Below are 18,132 nucleotides of genomic sequence, written 5' to 3'. Positions count from 1 at the left end.
TAATGCACCAAGTCACAAAGCAAAGGTCATCTCAAACTGGTTTCATGAACATGAAAATGAGTTCAGTGTTCTTCAGTGGCCTTTCCATTCACTGGATCTGAATCCAATAGAACACCTTTGAGATGTGGTAGAACAGGAGATTCACAGCTTGAAAGTGCACCTGAAAAATATTTTGGGAAAAGGAATTGCGTATGCAATGATGTCATTATGGACCAGAATATTAAAGGAAGGACACATACTATATATGCATATATTATATAGGCCTAGTATATATCAGATATAGAGATATATAGCGGTTATAGTGTATCGTCATCGTCATTGTTTATAATTGTATGCTAACCATATAAGATCACATTTATATTTTTCATGGAGGGGGAATTAATTAATGACTCGAATACAAATCTGTTTTCAAAATGAAAATGAAAGTCTGGTCCTGTGGCAGAGGGCCGTTTACTGAGAGCATCAATTTACCAAAGAGCAAACATCAAAGACGAGGGAAGACAAGCCCAAAAGCAAGCGCTGCCTTGTTGCACCTGAAACGTGAGCCCTGCCAGAGCCTCGCGCCAGGGTCAGATTTCCCGCTCCTTTGTCATTAAGGTGCTAAATAATTCTGGAATATACTACCCCTCCACTCTCACTCTTCCCACCTGGAGAGAGGGAGGTACACAGCGACAGGACCACCCATCGTGGCTTGATCTAACTCTGGGTATCCCTGCCTTCATCTACTTTTGTCTCAGAGTCAACCAAAGGGTGAGGCATTATTCTGCTTAACCTCAGAGGGGATACTACAGCAGTTGAGAGACATCTGCTCATGAAATGGCTTAATTACAGTTTTTCTACAGTGTCTGGTTATCCTCTCTGTCGTTACGAAATAATTGGAGCACTCAATTAATTTGGATGATGAAGAGGATACAAAATAGGTAATAGAGCACCTTAAGGGTATCATTAAAGTTTGATGGGCAGCTGCTTGGAATACCGAAAGACGGAGGATTCTGGGGAGAGTTACAGACAGGGTGGATCATGTGAAGACCAAACTGCATTGGGCTGACAGACTCTTGGGAGGAGCGGATAAAACAGGACCTCGCGACAATGGTAAGTGCTCGTCACAGGTTCTGTATCAAATGTATGCCAAATAGTTCCAGATTTTATTTCTAGAAGTATTTTTGGCAATTGTATTATCTCAGATTTGCCTTTAATTTCGACTTATAGTTGTAATTATTTAAATGACTTATGTATATCAAATACGATAGGTCTCATTTAACCATCCAACCTTCAAACACATTCACCTGATTAGAATGACTATGAATCTGTATTCTTTAACTCTTCCTACCTCCTATAATAAGCAACGTAAATAGTTGTCACACACACACACACACACACAGTAGTCTACATTATGTTGCAGAAAGTAGTGCATGCTGTAGCATTCCTTTTGAACTAACATTAGCATATGGGATACAGCTGGTGCATGTCTCTGTCTCATATTGCCTTGTCCTCTCTCCTCTTCCCCAACCCCCCCACAGTGAGCCATGCCGGGGTGCCTCTATGGTCTCCTACTGGTTCTGTGCGTGTCTCCTTTGGCCTGCTGTGTGACATCTCCCTGTCCCCCTGGCTGCTGCTGTCCTCGCCCAGGGCTACTGGTCCTCTGTGAGTCCCTGGGCCTGAGGTCTCTGCCTAGCTCCGTCCCTCTCAGCACTTCTGTCCTCTCTGTAGCCCGGAACCTGCTCTGCAATGTAGACCACATGCTCCGGCCATTCGCAGGCCTGCAGGAGCTCAGCCTCAGCCACAACCAGCTGGCTCGCTTCCCCAGAGGCCTGCCTCCCAGCCTGGAGACCCTGCAGCTGCAGGAGAACCGCATCACCTACATCACCACTGGAGCCCTGTGGCAGCTGGGGAACCTTACTCGCCTAGACCTGGAGGACAACCGCATCCGAGCCATCCAGCCAGGAGCACTGCTGGGCCTGGGCAGGCTGCAGGTTCTCACTCTGAAGGGGAACCGGCTAACAACCCTGCCACTGAACCTGCCACCCTCCATGACCCACCTAGACCTGTCTGCTAACTGTATCGCTGCCCTGGACCTCCCCTCACTGGCTGCACTGGTCAATCTGCAGGTTCTGAAGATTAACAGCAACTGCTTGCGCTCAGTGCCAGAGAGCGCCTTTGACAGCCTGCCTCGTCTCCGCTCTGTGGAGCTGGCAAACAACCTGTGGGTGTGCGAGTGTGACATCCTGTACTTGTACCGCTGGCTACTGAGTGGAAGGCTGAAGATGGCTACAGACCTGGTGTGTGCTGAACCAATACATCTTGCTCAACGTCTGCTCCTTCACCTATCTGTTAAGGCTATCTGTCCCTGGGCCCTGAGGCCAAACAATAAAGCTCCTCGCATTGGCTTCACCACTAGGCCAGAGAAGGAGCCAGATACCTCCACAATGAAAAATACAGTGGAATCCACAATGCCAGGTGTTCAACACTCTTCTATTAAAATCAGCGTTTTTGGAGTTCTGTCCAGTTCATCAAAGCAAATGTCAATGGGAACATTCAACAAACAGAGGCAACCTCAAGCACCATACCCTCACCAAGATGTCCCTGGGTCTCGCATCCTGTCTGACCACTACACTTTAGAGGCTCTAAGCTATGAAGAGTGCTTGTCTATGAATTCAACACCATCTGTCACTCCAACCCTAGAAACACTCACCACTTCTTTACCCATTGAGGAGTCAAGGTGCTTGGACAATTCTACAGGTCGTTACCCTACTGGTAACTCAACATCTGTAGAGCCAACAGGTTCCTTGCTTCCTACAAGCAAGACTGGCTTATTGCCTACTCCCAGACCCATGATCCAGCAGGATTCTTCAGCAGTCATAGCCCTGTTAGCTGTGTTATGTGTGCTGGTGGGTCTCCTCATGCTTGCAGTGCTGCTGGTACTGAAAAAGATACTTCTTCATCACCAGAGGGTGGCCCCACTTCAGCAATCTTAACATCAATTTGATCATAATTTTTTTATTTATTCTGGAGAGCTACTGGTTAGATACAGTTAATTACATTTCTTGATCTCAACAGAAGGCTGTGATAAGAAAACACATTTACAGCTATATCCATACTTTTATTCAGTGCAATGTCAGTATATTCTATCAGCAGTTCAATTACTAAAATGTAACTGTACCTCAAATGTCTGACTATGAGTGAATCTCATAGAGACCATTCTGTATAAACAACCAGCAAGCCAACCCATATGGGAAGTGATCTGCCAAAAACAACATTTACATAACAAATTAACTATTTACAAATGTTCAATAATGTCCACCATTCATCTATTATTGGAGAAAGTGTAAATACACAATGTGATTTTATTCCATCTGGTTCAACATAATAATAATTATTTGGGACTTGAAATAAAGGATACTTATTCAACATTAAAAGGAAATGATTGCAAACTATAAAACAGCCAACGTTCTTCAGAAGTTATTTATGTGATATACACAGCTTTACTTCAAGCTTCACACAATGGTCAAATATATTTGACTATTAAATTACTCTATTTGCTGGATTTTGCTGCCTCCTCCTCAGTCATCTCCTGTTTGAGTCTGTAGTCTGCCAATGCTGCTTTTATGGCATCCTCTGCAAGCACTGCATGAAAATAAAGAACAGGAAGTTGAGTTGGAGACTTCCAATTTAAGCCCTTGATTAGGAAAAAAAGAACTTCCACATAACATCAAATACAGGCATTTCTGCATCTTGTTTGATACAAATTACTGTACAGCAGCGGTTCCCAACCATTTTGGACTTAAGGCCCACTTTAAAATCTCTTAAGTATTCGTGGCCCACACAGGCATTTTACGCACGCATATTTTTTTGGGGGGTATCTCATCATTATTCTCTTATTCTTATTGGATATTTCATATACATCTTCATACAATCTGGACAATGGACATATACTGTTGATGCTTTGTCTCAAGGTGACGACGTAGTTTACATGGCTTCAGAGTTTCATTTGATAAAACCTCAGAGCACACCACGCACAGCGGTAACGGTTCGCCTGTCCCAAAAAATCCCAAGGCTAAATAATTCAGCGTTAAAGGTTGGATTGGGGGTAAGACCCTGCGACATACCAGCGTCATTTCTAGGGGGTGTACTTGTACATCAAGCCGCCTCACGCTACGGAAACAGGAGATAGGCTCCTGCCCTATGGGCCATTATGTGGTCTTGACGTGTCCACTTTCTCACCTGGTTCGCCACGGCTCGCCACGGCCCATAGGTTGGGAATTGCTGCTGTGCAGAATTCAATCAATTTATGCTGATCTGCCAACAAATTCAGGCTAAAGATGTTCCACCCAGTCCTTACTGTAGTACTATATGTTTAACTGAGTACACATACTTGAGCAATGGAGCTTGACTGGTGGGAGGCAGAGTTCTTTGGCAATCTCAGCGTTCTTGATCTTCATAGCATCATTAATCTGCATGTGGAACATAGGAGAATAAAGGGAAAGTCTGGAACAACTCCACCAACACACACAAACAGCTACATCCATCACAATATGGTCATCCACAATATCTATTTATTTTTGGTTGACCAACTTACTGATTTCCCCTTCACCCACTCAGTTACTAGAGAACTAGAAGCAATGGCTGAGCCACAGCCAAAAGTCTTAAATCTGGCATCCACAATCTTTCCCTCATCATCCACTTGGATCTGTAGACAAACAAGATGTGCATATAGTTGCATATTATTCTACAGAGCACACAGGAAACAAAAAAATGATATCACTATAACAGATAATGCAGACAAAGGCGTGTATATGTAAGCAAAATGGACTGACATACCTGGAGTTTCATTACATCACCACATGCAGGCGCACCCACTAAGCCAGTCCCCACATTCTTGGATTTCTTGTCCAGGGAGCCGACATTTCTTGGGTTCTCATAGTGGTCGACTACCTTCAGAGGGTCGCAGAAAAGAAAATGTCTTTATGAAAGAGTGCATACAAGTCACCAAAGAGAAGACATTGAAGACCACACTCAGAAAGAGCCATTGCCCTCGGACCTTGAGGATGTCCTCTGGGATTGATGATAGATGCTTTCCAGGGTCGAACCCCACCTGCCCCTAAAGCTGTAACGTCTAATTACTCTAATGAAGACATTGTATTGACATGTTTGTACATAGAACAAATTGCATTGAGTAATTAGAGGGGTACTACGCAGATATAAAGGCAATAATGTGAAGTGTTGTGTGAAGTGAAATTCAATTAACATCCTGGGAGGATCATAAGCTCCCCTTACAGTTTATTTACCACGAGGGATGTTAGCCTCACCGCCGCTCAAGCCCAGCAGGAGCAGTTCATCAATAATGAAATACCAACACGCCGAGGTTAATCAAATATCCTCTTAGAAAGTGTCCGTCTGCTGATAATTGATACATAGCATCATTTGGTCCCAGACCGTCACGTGATCTGCTCGTTTAATAACACTCACTTTACCGTAGCAGAGTTATTTGCCTACTTAACAGGGTTAGACATAGACAGTGTTTCGCAGACTAGAGCTGGGTACTGAATGTAGTAAGTGTTGTTGTCTTCCCAGCTACGACGACGGTTGGCAAGTTTTACGGTTGTTAAGTCTGACGTCAAAAGTGACGTTTAGCCATTTCCGGGTCCAAACCAGAAATTCCCCGCACCAGAGTACCAGTGAACTACAGCGGTAGAATGACAGTTTAATCGTTTTTTAGACTCGGATCTATTCATACAACAAGGGACACAGCACTTTCCCGTTTTCTCCATATTGTCAGTGTATTTGAGCCTCGGAAAAGCGCTATATAAATATAATTAATAATTATTATTATTTCGGCATTTCGAAGACAGCGCCTCAGCCAACTTTGGACCCGGAAACACGTCACGACTTAACAACCGATATTACTAACTCTATTACCAAACACCAGAACTTCAAATATCTGTTCAACATTAATTCATTGATATAATACTGAAATATTATCAGGTCCAGTACCGTTTTGTGATAGGGACATATAGACGTTATCTCCGGCGTGAACAACCTTCTACTGAGCCAAATGAACGGGGACGCACACCTCCGCATCGAGATCACCGCCATGTTTGAAGTGTCGAATACGATGACTGACACAGACAGAAGCAGTCGATTGAAATCGAGGAGGAAAATGAGCGCTGTCAAACGCCGTAATAATAGACGTCTGTGTCAAACAGTTTGGGGGGATTACGTTGAGTTTTGATTTTGAACTAAACAACATTTCAGAGAGTACCACCAATATTGTTATAGTTAAAGGGCATCAGTATAATTACCGTAAACGTAAAGTGTGCAATGGAATAAAAGTAATGAAACCATTTTCAGCTGAAACGAATGAATATTAATGGTTTACAGTGGAATGTAAAGCGCATCACACTAGGGAGATTGTACTCGTAAACAGTCCTGTACATAAGAACATTCAAATGAGTAGCTAATGAAACAGCTCCTTCTTGCCTGCGAAGCAAAAACACTTGTTGTTGTTATGTAGAAGATTACATTATTTGTCAAATAATGATAATTATACGGTATATTCGTTATGTTCTTTCCATATGTACCTGCTAGTTCAGTGACATTAGTTGTATTAGTATATTATTTATTAGTAGGCTACACTCAATTTGAATCAAGGATCATTCATCGAACCATTCCAGGGTTGGATAGGTAATCGTCAGGCTCTCCCTTGGACGCGCTCGTGCCGTTGTTACCAGGCAGATAGACTTCCAACATGGCAGCGACGCAGGGGAACGCAGAGGAGACGCAGTTGCAAGATATGGAGGAAGAGGCAGGAGGGATGGAGAGAGACATGGAGTCAGACGAGGAGGAGGAGGAGGAGGGCATGGGGATAGAACAGTCAGACGACGAAGAAGAAGACGATTCATCAGAGGACGAAAAAGAGAACGAAGCCGAAATCCAGCGTTTGGAGGAGCAGGTAGCTAACGCGTTCTTAGCTAGCTAAATGAATGGAGTGAGACCGCCGAGAGCCAGAGAGACAGCCAGCTGGCTAGCCAGGCAGTCGGTTAGCCATACTCATCAACAAACCCAAACTGTGTGGGTTCTGGGTTCGCTCACGACTAGGCTATTATTACAATGATATATGTTATGTCCCATATAGCTGTTTGTCACTCACATTTAAAGTCAATTCCAAATACTCTGGCTTCATGTTTACATTTAGCCTGCTAGCTACACGCTACACACTGCGAAGTTGACCCGCCGACACAGCGTGTGTTGCGGGGCGGTAAACACGGTAAACACGCGCCTTTTCGGTGAGAGAGTTAGCTAGCTAGGTTTCGAGCTTGAACCATTAGGTTCCTTCGAATGTAAGATAACGCTGCATTTGATCAAACACAAGGTGGTGTTTGATCTGTATCGATCGTGCTATTCTTCACCTCACTTTGTCGACATCGATCTTTGCAAAGTGGCAACTGAAGTTGAACTCGGTAGCTTTAGCTTTGAATGTTCATAGACACCTAGTACAGCCACGACATGTTGTTGGTTGTAAGTCTGGTTGTCTGTTTAATGCTTTATTTTATGTGACTTTCAGTTGTCCATCAATGCGTTTGACTACAATTGCCATGTGGACCTCATCAAACTCCTGCGGCAGGAGGGGGAGTTGCTCCGGCTGCGCAAGGCAAGGCAGAAGATGAGTGAGCTGTTCCCCCTCACTGAAGGTTGGTGTCTCTCTGCCGTCTGCTTGGGATGCAAGTTGTCTTTATGCGTAGCAACTTGTGTAGTTGAGCAAAGATGCTTATGAGTTCAGCCAGAATGAAGCCATTGTTTCAGATATACCTGTTGTTTCTGTTCTTTTTTTGGATTATTATGAAGTAGCCTTATTTATTGTTGCCTAATTCAATGTATGTTGAGACTCGCAAATCATGAATAAGGTGTACTTCCCCATTAGCCATGTGATGGTTTCAGTCTTTTAAACAAACTAGATGTGTATGAAACTGACCTGTCCTTTCCTGCAGAGATCTGGCTGGATTGGCTCAAGGATGAGATCCGCCTGTCAGAGGAGGAGCCTAACCGTGAGAAAGTTTACGAGCTCTTTGAGAAGGCTGCGAAAGATTATATCTGTGAGTTATTTGTCCCCACTTAAGGTTACATTCTGAGGCAGGTTCAATAGATAGTTGTATGATTCCATGCAGTATTATTGTGAATCTTTGTGTTTTTTGTCTTGCTTGTAGGCCCAGAAATCTGGCTTGAGTATGCCCAGTACTCTATTGGTGGCATGGGATTGCCTGGCGGGATGGAAAAAGTGAGGTGCATCTTCGAGAGAGCCCTGACAGCTGTAGGGCTGCACATGACCAAGGGAGCGACAGTATGGGAGGCCTACAGAGAGTTTGAGAATGCCATACTGGCCACAGTGCAGGTTTGAGCCCCCTGAATGATGATTATGGTTTCATGTAGCTGCAACATGCATGCTAATTGAATACGTTAACATTCTGCCCATTTCTACATATCTGAAGGTGTGTTTGTGCTCAATAAGGGATTTTCTCCGTTTAGTGTTGAGCAGAAATGTGAAAATTCTAACAACAAATTGCATGATTGATCTGAAGCTGATACAAGCCAGGCGTTTTGCTGAATTTGAACACACTTTTCTTTCCCTCCTTCATCCCCAGCCTCCACCTGGCAGCGTTCCCACCCGTGAGCAGCAGGGGCGGCTTGACGTTCAGCTCGAGCGCATGCACATACTGTTCCGCCGCCAGCTGGCCATCCCCTTAATGGGTATGGCTCTCCTAGCTTTTCTCTGGAGCGGGTGCTGTGAAATGGGGAGGGGTATTTTGCTGGTTGAAATGTCATGTGTTTGGGAGTCCACCATGGCTCACTTGGTCCCCACTGAAAAGTCCCCACTGAAAAGACTCAGGCCAAGGACATGTGGAGCTATCTACTGCGACATCAATGAAATCAGTTGCTTTCTCATATCATTTGCCGTTTTAAAGGCTAGACAGGTTTACAGAGAGTACTAATCCTTACCAGGCCCAGTAATGTGGTCCCTGACCAGCAATTCATCCAAATGCAGGACTGGCCAAGAGATAGCCAGATGGTCTGACATTGTCTGCTGTTTTTTTCCTGGTCTGGCTGAACGGCCACCGGAGGCATTTCTGGAACGGCTAAGCCCATCTCATCAATAACCTGTGCCAGCGTTGAGAATATAATCCCTCTTTATCTGGGCCTGTCAGTCATTGGTGTGTATCTTTACAAGACAATGGCACAAAGAAAAATTTTAACGGGCTGCTAACATGCAAATACAGGATTGCTAAAATAAAGGACAGACACTAAAGCCTTTATTCCTCTTATTGAAATGTTAACTCTTTGGTGTTTCTACCAGCCACATAAAAAAAAAAAAAAAAAACTAAATTCAATTGAACTTAATTTGCCATGTGCAGTGCACTAGGAACATGACTTGGTATTCTCCATGCTGAACAAGCTAAAGTACATACAACAACAAGAGGACAACACAACAATACTCAAGACAATATATACAGTACCAATATGAGTGAATATGTAACAACATGTAAAGTGCAAGGTGCAATGATCAGGAGTTATTGAGGAGGGCTATGGCTTTGGGGAAGAAACTGTTCAAGTTGTGTCATGTTTTTGACCTGATGGCCCTGTACCGCTGTCCAGAAGGGAGTAATTCAAACAAGCTGTGAGCTGGATGTGAAGGGTCAGCCACAATCTCTCGTACACTCTTCAATAATCTAAAGCTATGGAGTTCTGTGATGGGAGGCAGGGGGCAGCCGATGATCCAATATAGACGTTGTAACTAAGAAAGCTCATAGATTCAGAGGTTTGTTTGAAAGTCGTGAGAAGTGTGAATGAGATGTGCAGCAGTCAACTGGAGGAGGCAGCAGCAGCAGGATGTTGTCACAAATGTTGGGGGGGGGGGCAGGGATTCTATCCTTTGTGTGGTTTTCTACCCTGGCTTGTCGACCCTTTATTTTGCTGTAAGAACCCATCACCTTCATTCTAGCAACACATATAACTTGGTATGGTATAGTACTATGCAGTGCTGAGGTTGACTCCTACTGTTGTTTTGCAGACATGGGAGCTACCTATGCAGAGTATGAGGAGTGGACTGACAAGGGAGTGCCTGATACTGTCTCTCAGCAGTACAAGAGAGCCCTAAACCAGATGGAGAAAAGCAAACCCTATGAAACGACATTGGTACTTCTGGTTTCTACATGCCTGCTCTTTGATGTGGCCAATATGAAGAGTTGTTGAGATTGTAGTGTGATATACGTTTACACCTCAAAAGCATAGCACATAACTTTACTACCTATTTAGGTGGCTATGTTATTTAATTATTGTGGATAAGCAGGAAGATTAGGCATTGATTTTTAAGCATCAAATGCTTCAATAAGTTGATTGCTTTCCTTTATGTATCGCAAATCATTGTGGGAGTTTTTATGGTACGCATGAGCTCTACAATGCTTTTATTATGCCAACATTTGCCTTGCAGCTGGTGGCAGAGCCACCGAAGTTGGCAGAGTATCAGGCCTACATTGACTATGAGCTGAAGGAGGGCGATCCGGCACGGGTCCAGATAATCTTTGAGCGAGCACTGGCAGAGAACTGCCTGGTCCCGGACATGTGGGCCAAGTACACCAAGTACCTGGTGAGTATCCTCCACCCCCCACCACACTGCACACCGGGTGACGTGCTGCACTATGCTCATTTTAATTACTCACAGCCCATCTCTCCAGCAGCTCCTGAAATTTATTCATGGGCATTTTAATTGCTTTAATGGGATGATAATGAGATGCTGAGATTGCAAACACTAAACACGGACAACATCCAGTAGTTCATCAGAACCTGGGCATTTTACCAGGGATAAAACAAATAAAAATCATAACGTTCCTAACCTATAATCCATTAGGCTCTGTTTCAGCGGTGCCTTTTTGGACCTTCCTGTGTTTTACATAGCAATATAGGCCTTTACTGCCATAGGATTCATGAGGCCATCATTGTAGCCATGTGTTATAAAAGTGTCTCTCCTACTAATACTCAGGGAAGTCATTACATTTATGGAGGAGCAATTTAACTGAATGATGTATTTTAACACATTAATCAAATTATGACATTGCCTAATGGGTTTGGGCAGTATCTATTGTACATCACCTACGCAAGCAGTCTACACAGCCAAGGTGAACCTGGAACACCAATAGCTGCTATAAAGGCCATTTTCACACATTATTGTCAATTTACGTGTAGATTAAGGCCCAATCCCATTTCTCATGTTTACCCCTACCCCTCGTTTTGGAGTGCCATTCGCTTTTCTGCTTGCCCCTCGGAGCAGAGTTACAAGGGGTAGTGGTTGGAAATATTCCCCTATGAAATGGGATAACCCTTCAAGACCCTGTGATACGTCATCAGTAGTATCTAAAAGCATGGATGCTCGTGATTCGTTCACAACTTAAGTTTCACGCTTAAGTTCAATCAATCAAACAAGTCATCAAATAAAAAAGAACAATGTTTTATTATCAGGCCACTTCCTGACAGAATAGTGGTGCTCTGTAGGCTAGCAACTTGTGCTCATACCCTGCCAGTCTGCACTGATATTAGAGGACAGAAACAACTTCGCGGCTGAACTTTAGTTACATTTCGGGCGTCATATGCTGTCAAAGGGGAAATGTCACATGGAAATATGTCAAAATGGAGGACTGTCATGCACACATCTGCCTTAAAACATGTTAGATAGCTAACGTTAGACACAGCTAGACAACGGATTCGCACGGTATTCTGGGATTTCATAACATTCTGTTTGGAGTGTGCATGTAGCCATCCCACTTAGCCCTACCCCAACACAATTGGGGAATTGGGACACACCTACCCCTACACGTGAACGTGTGAAATGGAGGGGCTAAATTGTAGGGCCAAGGGGTGAATTGGGATTGGACCTTACTCTCTCTGAATGTCTTGTCAATGTGGATTTTAATTGTTTGGATTTTAAACCAACAACTATCATGGTGTCTTAGGATCGTCAACTGAAGATCAAAGACATGGTCCTTTCCTCTCACGACCGGGCAGTCAGGAACTGTCCCTGGACCATGGGCCTGTGGAAGAGCTACGTGCTAGCCCTGGAGAGGCATGGAGCAGACCACAACACTGTTTCAGGTAAACACTCATCATAGTGGTGGTCGTGCATGCAGCTATATTTGGATTGGATGCAAAGGATATTTCCAGATTAAGCACTGTATATTATTTGGATGAAGAGGTGTTGGACATTGATTTCTTACTCTGTAGCTTTTTTGCCTCCTTCGTGGGCATAGGTACTGTGTTACTAAGGAGTTCAACTTCGACCTCTTTCATTCCCCACAGATATATTTGAAAAGGCCTTGAATGCTGGCTTCATACAAGCTACAGATTACGTGGATATCTGGCAAGTGTACCTTGACTACCTGAGGAGACGTGTGGATTTCAGTAAAGGTGACAACACCTTTCCATTGGGTAATGCATTATAACCCATAATTAATCAATGATGGAAAAAAAAACAGAAAAAAAACATAATTAAAAGATTTCTCTGTGTAAAAGTAAAATGATTATAGTTTTTATTTGTACAGAGTCAAGCAGAGAGCTGGAGGCGTTGCGAGCAGCCTTCTCCCGGTCTCTGGACTACCTGAAACAAGACGTGGAAGAGAGTATGTAAATCTCCCATCTATAGACTGTATGTATGTCTTTGTGTGCCGGAGACTCACTGCTGTGTCTTGCTTCTCTTTAGGGTTTAGTGAAAGTGGAGACCCCTCCTGTACTATTATGCAGACCTGGGCAAGGGTAGAGGTAAGGCCTAAGATTGTGAGAAAATCAAGTCATAAATATCAGGAAAGATCTCACCAATCAAAGTGCTAGTTTAATTTATGAAGTAATGATTTATGATTTTGTTGCACTAATGAATTCTATGTTCACCAGTGAAATCACAGTTTCCCTCTATTTGATCAGGCGCTACATTGTAAGAACATGCAAAAGGCCAGAGAACTGTGGGACAGTATCATGACTAAAGGCAACGCTAAATACGCCAATATGTGGCTGGAATACTATAACCTTGAACGGTGAGTGCACTTGTCTATGGCCACCTGTCAACTGCTGGTTTAATGGATATTGAGAGCAAATTGTTTTTGGGAGTGTTTTCTGATGGGCTGGATCTTTTCAGGTCTTACGGAGACACTCTCCACTGCAGGAAAGCTCTTCACAGGGCGGTCCAGTGCACGTCAGACTACCCGGAGCATGTGTGTGAGGTCTTGCTCACCTTTGAGAGGGTCGAGGGTAAGCTACAGAGGATGCAAAAGACCTGAATAAGTGATTTGGTGGCAGGAGTGTCAGATAGTGGTTGACTAGTGGTGTAACGGTACACAAAAATGTCAGTTTGGTATGTACCGCGGTTTTGAAGTCATGGTTCGGTACGTTTTCGGTACAGCAGGGTAAAAAAACACTATTTCCCCATTAATATTAAACGTGGATTACTGAAAAGTGGTTTACTGAATGAATGAATGAATGAGTGGGTCATTCTTAATTAAGAAAGCAGGTGCCTTGGATAAGTTGTGGACGACTGTAGTTTGCACTTGTTTATAAAGAGCTGGTATGATTTGCTGGTTGAAATGCTGACGAGAGAGAACTACGTAACAAGGTTCAATTACTTTCAACATATGTTTATATTTTCATATACTTATTATATTCTTTCACCATATTACTGACAACATGTTTAAAACCTGTGTTCTTGAAACGGAGTATGGTCCGCTGCTATAAAAACACCTATGGCGTTTGTTTGGCCGGTCTGAATTGTTAGCGAGAGACTGCTTAAATGCCATGCGGAGCTGAGTTTGCACTTTTTTTTTTCTTGTTCCTGTGATGTTCACATTCGGGTGATGCCATCTCAAATGAGTGAGCAAGTTCAACGTACAGCCAGCCATATACCCGATCGCAGTTGAATGAATGAATGAATGAATGAATGAATGAATGGTCTTTATTGTCATTGCTACAGTACAGGTACCAAACCAATGCCGGCATATAGCTTTTGTCTGATTCACCTGTCTTTGTCCATCGTCGTTATAGGTAACCGAGAAACCGTAATTTTCCCAAACAGGAGACTTAATGGATGCTGGAAGAACTTCAAGCACTGGTTTAAACTAAATGACTGACAATTTCTCTGTGGCGTGTGTGCGCATGTGTACTGGCTGAGATTATTCAACACAAAAAAAAGTTCTGCATTCATTCGATACACACGTGTACTGAACCGAAGGACCCGTACCGAAAGCTTTGGTTCGAATACGTGTACCGTTACACCCCTATGGTTGACACCGAATTCTGTTCAAGTTGATCAGGTGAATTGTAAAAGACATAAAATGTTTGTTAGCGTGATGTGAGTGTTGTGTGTGTCACCCTCAGGTTCTCTGGAGGATTGGGATGCAGCAGTACAGAAGACTGAGACAAAGCTGAACAGGGTCAATGAGCAGAGAGCCAAAGTAAGACTCAATACGTGTATTGTGCAGCTCTGTTAACAGCTCTGTTATTGTGCGGTCATGTCCTAATGCCACCCTTCCTCTTCTCTCTCAGGTGGCAGGGAAAGAGGCCCATCAGGCCCAGCAGGAGGACGAGAAGACTGAACAGAGGAGGAAGGTCAAGTCAGACAAGAAGGCCCAGAAGAAGGGCCAGAAAGTCAACAGAGCTGGGGGAAAGAGGAAGGTAGAGGAGGATTACCAGGATGAGTGGGGTGATGAGTCAGGTAAGGAGAGACAACAAGGATTTATTTTCCCATATTTATGTTATTGCTTGGTGCCTGCTTATGAGTAGGACTGATGGCGAACAAACGTCTTGATGGCATGAATCAGAAGTTGAACTATGTGCCGTCTCCCCACCCTGTGTGACAGAACAACCTCCAAAGAGGCACCGCGGAGAGGGTGAGCCAGGCAAGAGAGGCCGTGAGGAGATGATGGAGACGGAGAGTGGCCGGAGAGCCCCACCTGGCCGCAGGCAGGAAACCCCTGCTGCTAAAAAGGGCCAGCAGGGGTCAGCAGAGGTGTTACGGACGACCCAGGATGACAACCTAGAGCAGCGCAACGACAACAGCAGTGTGTTCGTCAGTAACCTCGCCTTCACTCTGAAGGAGCCAGAGGAGAAGCTCAAGGAGCTGTTTGATGCCTGCGGCCGGATCCAGCAGGTGCGCCCCGTCTTCTCTGTCGGAGGCACATTCAGGGGTTACTGTTACGTACAGTTTGAGGGTCAGGCCTCCGTGACAGAAGCCCTGAAACTCGACCGGCAAGAGGTGGAGGGCAGACCCATGTTCGTATCACCCTGTGTGGATAAAAACAAGAACCCTGAATTCAAGGTAAATTAAACCGCATGTTTAAGAGTGTTGGTGTTGGGTATGGACAAATTGTTTCACCCAGAACACAAGCTGGCTATGTGGCTTGGTGAGGATAAGGTACAAGACCTCTTTACTTGTCTTTGTGTGTATTTCATCACTTCTAGGTGTTTAAGTACAGCACAGCTCTGGAGAGACACAAAATCTTCATCTCGGGCTTACCCTACTCCTGCACCAAGGAACAGCTCGAGGGCCTGTCCAAGGAGCATGGCACTGTCAAAGAGATCCGCATGGTCACCAATCGCTCAGGCAAACCCAAGGTGAGACATAAAGCTGCAGGTTTTTGCTAAATGTATAAAGAACACTACCCAGTCGGAGCACTACTCTAGACTTCTCTATTATTTAGTCACATTTGTTGTAATATATCCATCTGTGTTAATTGCCAAATAGATCATTTTAATCACAAATGGTGACATAAAATGGTGTGGTACCCATGGGAGGCTTGCTGCTTTAATGTCCTGCTGTCTCGTGTCACTGCAGGGTCTGGCATATGTGGAGTTTGCGGATGAGGCCCAGGCCTCACAGGCAGTGCTGAAGATGGATGGCTTGGTGCTAGAGGATCACACGCTCTCTGTTGCCATCAGCAACCCACCTCGTAGAAACACAGCAGATAAGCCTGGCTCCAGCCGGCCCCTGGGAGCCATGCCGCCCGGCCAGGTCTATGGATCGTAAGTTAGCTGCTGCTCAAGCAATTCTTCTCTTTTCAGCCACATTACTTGCATAAGTAAGACAGATGTAAATCAACCAAATTTAAAAGCAGCCTGATTCCTTTTGTTTTGTTTTTCAGGAGGGGAAAAGGACGCACCCAGCTATCACTACTCCCACGTTCTCTGAATCGACAAAGTGGATCTGAAAGAAAAGCAGCGAATGGGACAGCAGCCAAATCCATGGGGGATGCAGGCAGTGGGGGGCTGAATGCAACTGGAAGCACAGGATTTGAAGCACAAGCCAAGCCCCTGTCCAATTCAGACTTTGCCAGAATGCTTTTCAAAAAGTGAAACTAGGGTGTGAGTTCATAAAATAACTGCTTTGATATGGAAAGCCATCTTGTATTGAAAGCGAAAAGATGGTTGTAATTGTCCTATAAGTGTGTGACTTCCCCCCTTTAATCCACCCCAACCCTCAAGTCACTTCCTGTGTGAAAGCCTTAATCATCCTGGCTCCTCCCCTGTTCAACCTGGACCCTTTTGAACAATGATTGATATTCCTTTTGAACAAGTATGATAGAATGTCTGTTTTATGACCAATTTCAGTCAGCTTTTTTTTGATTGGCAAAGATATTTTATAGAAGACGTCATTATATATTTGTGTGTAAATATATACAAATCGAACACCTCATGTCGCTAGGTGTATTTTTTGTTGTTATGGATTGGGAAAGGTGTTGGAATTCTTGGGGTGAGAGTATTTTTTTAAATGTTTAAACAACCCCAACCACACTTGTGAGTCATGTTTCTTGTTGTTTTAAAAGGTATATGCAAGAGCTTGACATTTATTGTGAGGTTTATTCTAGATAGTGTGTGTACATAAACTGTATGTATTAATACAATGAAAATACATTTGTTTCATATTGTTCAGGCAGTGTAAGAAGTCATCTTTTGCATGCCCCACATGGCAGGTAACATGCAATGATAATTGTTTCCAGGCAGCACCGTGCTTTACATAAAACTATGAACTGCATTTGTACAAATAATTTATTTGCAGAAGTGCTACCCATAAAACTCACTCACCTGTCCTGTGCTTGCATTTGCTCTGTAGTTCTCAAAAGAACTAGAAGGCTGTTCTACTGAGATAAAGTAAATAAAAAGGCATGTACGATCAGTTCAAATCCCTTACAGAGCAGGTCCATGTCTAGTGCTATTATTTAGCAGGTAATTAATGTGTGCATGGCGCAATTCCCCAGGCTCAGAGACTTGTTGTGCACCATCTTAGGCTGTCTATCTTGAGAGGATGGGAGGACACTAACATTGTGGTCTCTGTATCAAGTTCCTCTGAGAAGTGTAGTTCCAATTTCACATTTGACTGGTAGGTCATTCCTGGTGTCTGTGTTGGGGTGGGGGAGGTCTATGCAGCTGTTGAATTACAAGAACCTCCACTGTACATATCTGCCCACAATATGAAGGAGACAACAATATTCAGATGTTTTTCCACATGTCCCTTTATTACAAAATATCCCTTTTGCCTGGCAAAGGTAAATATAGATATCAATGATCTTGGTGTTCTTACTGGTTGTTTGGTTGGAGGGTTATGTACTATATTCAGTGTTCACACCCCCAGTGGTTGGCCAGTTTTGTAATGCATTTGTATGTTTTCAAAACAGGAGGATTATTAGCTATATCTATTGTTCTATCACCACAGTGGCCTAATCTAGTTAAAGGGAATACAAATGTGTTATCTAGAAGATGCTTTCTGTTCTATGTCCAATACAAAAATATGGTGTATACACATTGTGTAGTAACTTTTGAATCATTTTTATGTTGTCAATGTGTTTGCATTTTGCTATTAATTATATGGACGCAGTTTAACTAGAAAAAACTTACTTTTTCTTAACGAATTTATCACTGTTGCAACTTTCTCTGATGAGATTGTACTTGTCTATTTTTGTTCAGTGATTTTTTTTTCTTTTCCTGCTTGTCCTACAGTTGTCATTTTGGTGTTTAAAATGTCATCCTGTGGTTTCTTAGCTGTTTCTGGCCTAAAGTTGTTTATTAAAGCAATATAAGATGAATACGTGTGTGATTCTTGCATCCAACAACTTA

General features: G+C 43.6%; 2 protein-coding genes across 2 annotated transcripts; one reads left to right on the top strand and one right to left on the bottom strand.

Annotated features, from left to right (window-relative positions):
- Positions 1 to 3,197: 3,197 nt before the first annotated feature.
- iscua (iron-sulfur cluster assembly enzyme a) lies at positions 3,198 to 6,103 on the bottom strand. The gene is made up of 5 exons (XM_080532722.1): positions 5,992 to 6,103; positions 4,819 to 4,932; positions 4,577 to 4,687; positions 4,373 to 4,451; positions 3,198 to 3,624 (listed from the first exon to the last, which is right to left on the bottom strand). Exons 1-5 carry the CDS (start codon positions 6,091 to 6,093, stop codon positions 3,533 to 3,535), a joined length of 498 nt encoding a protein of 165 aa, XP_080388848.1. The 5' UTR covers positions 6,094 to 6,103; the 3' UTR covers positions 3,198 to 3,532.
- A 642-nt stretch (positions 6,104 to 6,745) lies between these two features.
- On the top strand, positions 6,746 to 17,746 carry sart3 (spliceosome associated factor 3, U4/U6 recycling protein; the record flags this gene model as incomplete). The annotated part of the gene is made up of 19 exons (XM_080532705.1): positions 6,746 to 6,949; positions 7,562 to 7,688; positions 7,986 to 8,090; positions 8,202 to 8,386; positions 8,637 to 8,742; positions 10,061 to 10,185; positions 10,481 to 10,636; positions 11,997 to 12,135; positions 12,340 to 12,447; positions 12,582 to 12,659; positions 12,740 to 12,798; positions 12,958 to 13,067; positions 13,169 to 13,281; positions 14,401 to 14,477; positions 14,569 to 14,737; positions 14,883 to 15,340; positions 15,484 to 15,636; positions 15,857 to 16,044; positions 16,164 to 17,746. 19 exons carry the CDS (start codon positions 6,746 to 6,748, stop codon positions 16,372 to 16,374), a joined length of 2,871 nt encoding a protein of 956 aa, XP_080388831.1. The 3' UTR covers positions 16,375 to 17,746.
- Positions 17,747 to 18,132: the final 386 nt, after the last annotated feature.

This window comes from Nansenia antarctica (assembly GCF_963989245.1).
Source record: "Nansenia antarctica genome assembly, chromosome: 5".
NCBI classification, from domain to species: Eukaryota; Metazoa; Chordata; class Actinopteri; order Argentiniformes; family Microstomatidae; genus Nansenia; species Nansenia antarctica.
Note: the sequence above shows the minus strand (reverse complement) of the source record. Positions and strands in the feature narration are given on the sequence as shown.

Coding starts and splice junctions, on each gene's coding strand:
- iscua (XM_080532722.1), bottom strand. CDS start 6,093: ATGGCGGTGATCTCGATGCGGAGGTGTGCGTCCCCGTTCATTTGGCTC. Junction 4,688..4,818: donor GTGATGTAATGAAACTCCAG/GTATGTCAGTCC, acceptor GTTTGTCTACAG/ATCCAAGTGGATGATGAGGG. Junction 3,625..4,372: donor AGTCAAGCTCCATTGCTCAA/GTATGTGTACTC, acceptor ATTTTCATGCAG/TGCTTGCAGAGGATGCCATA.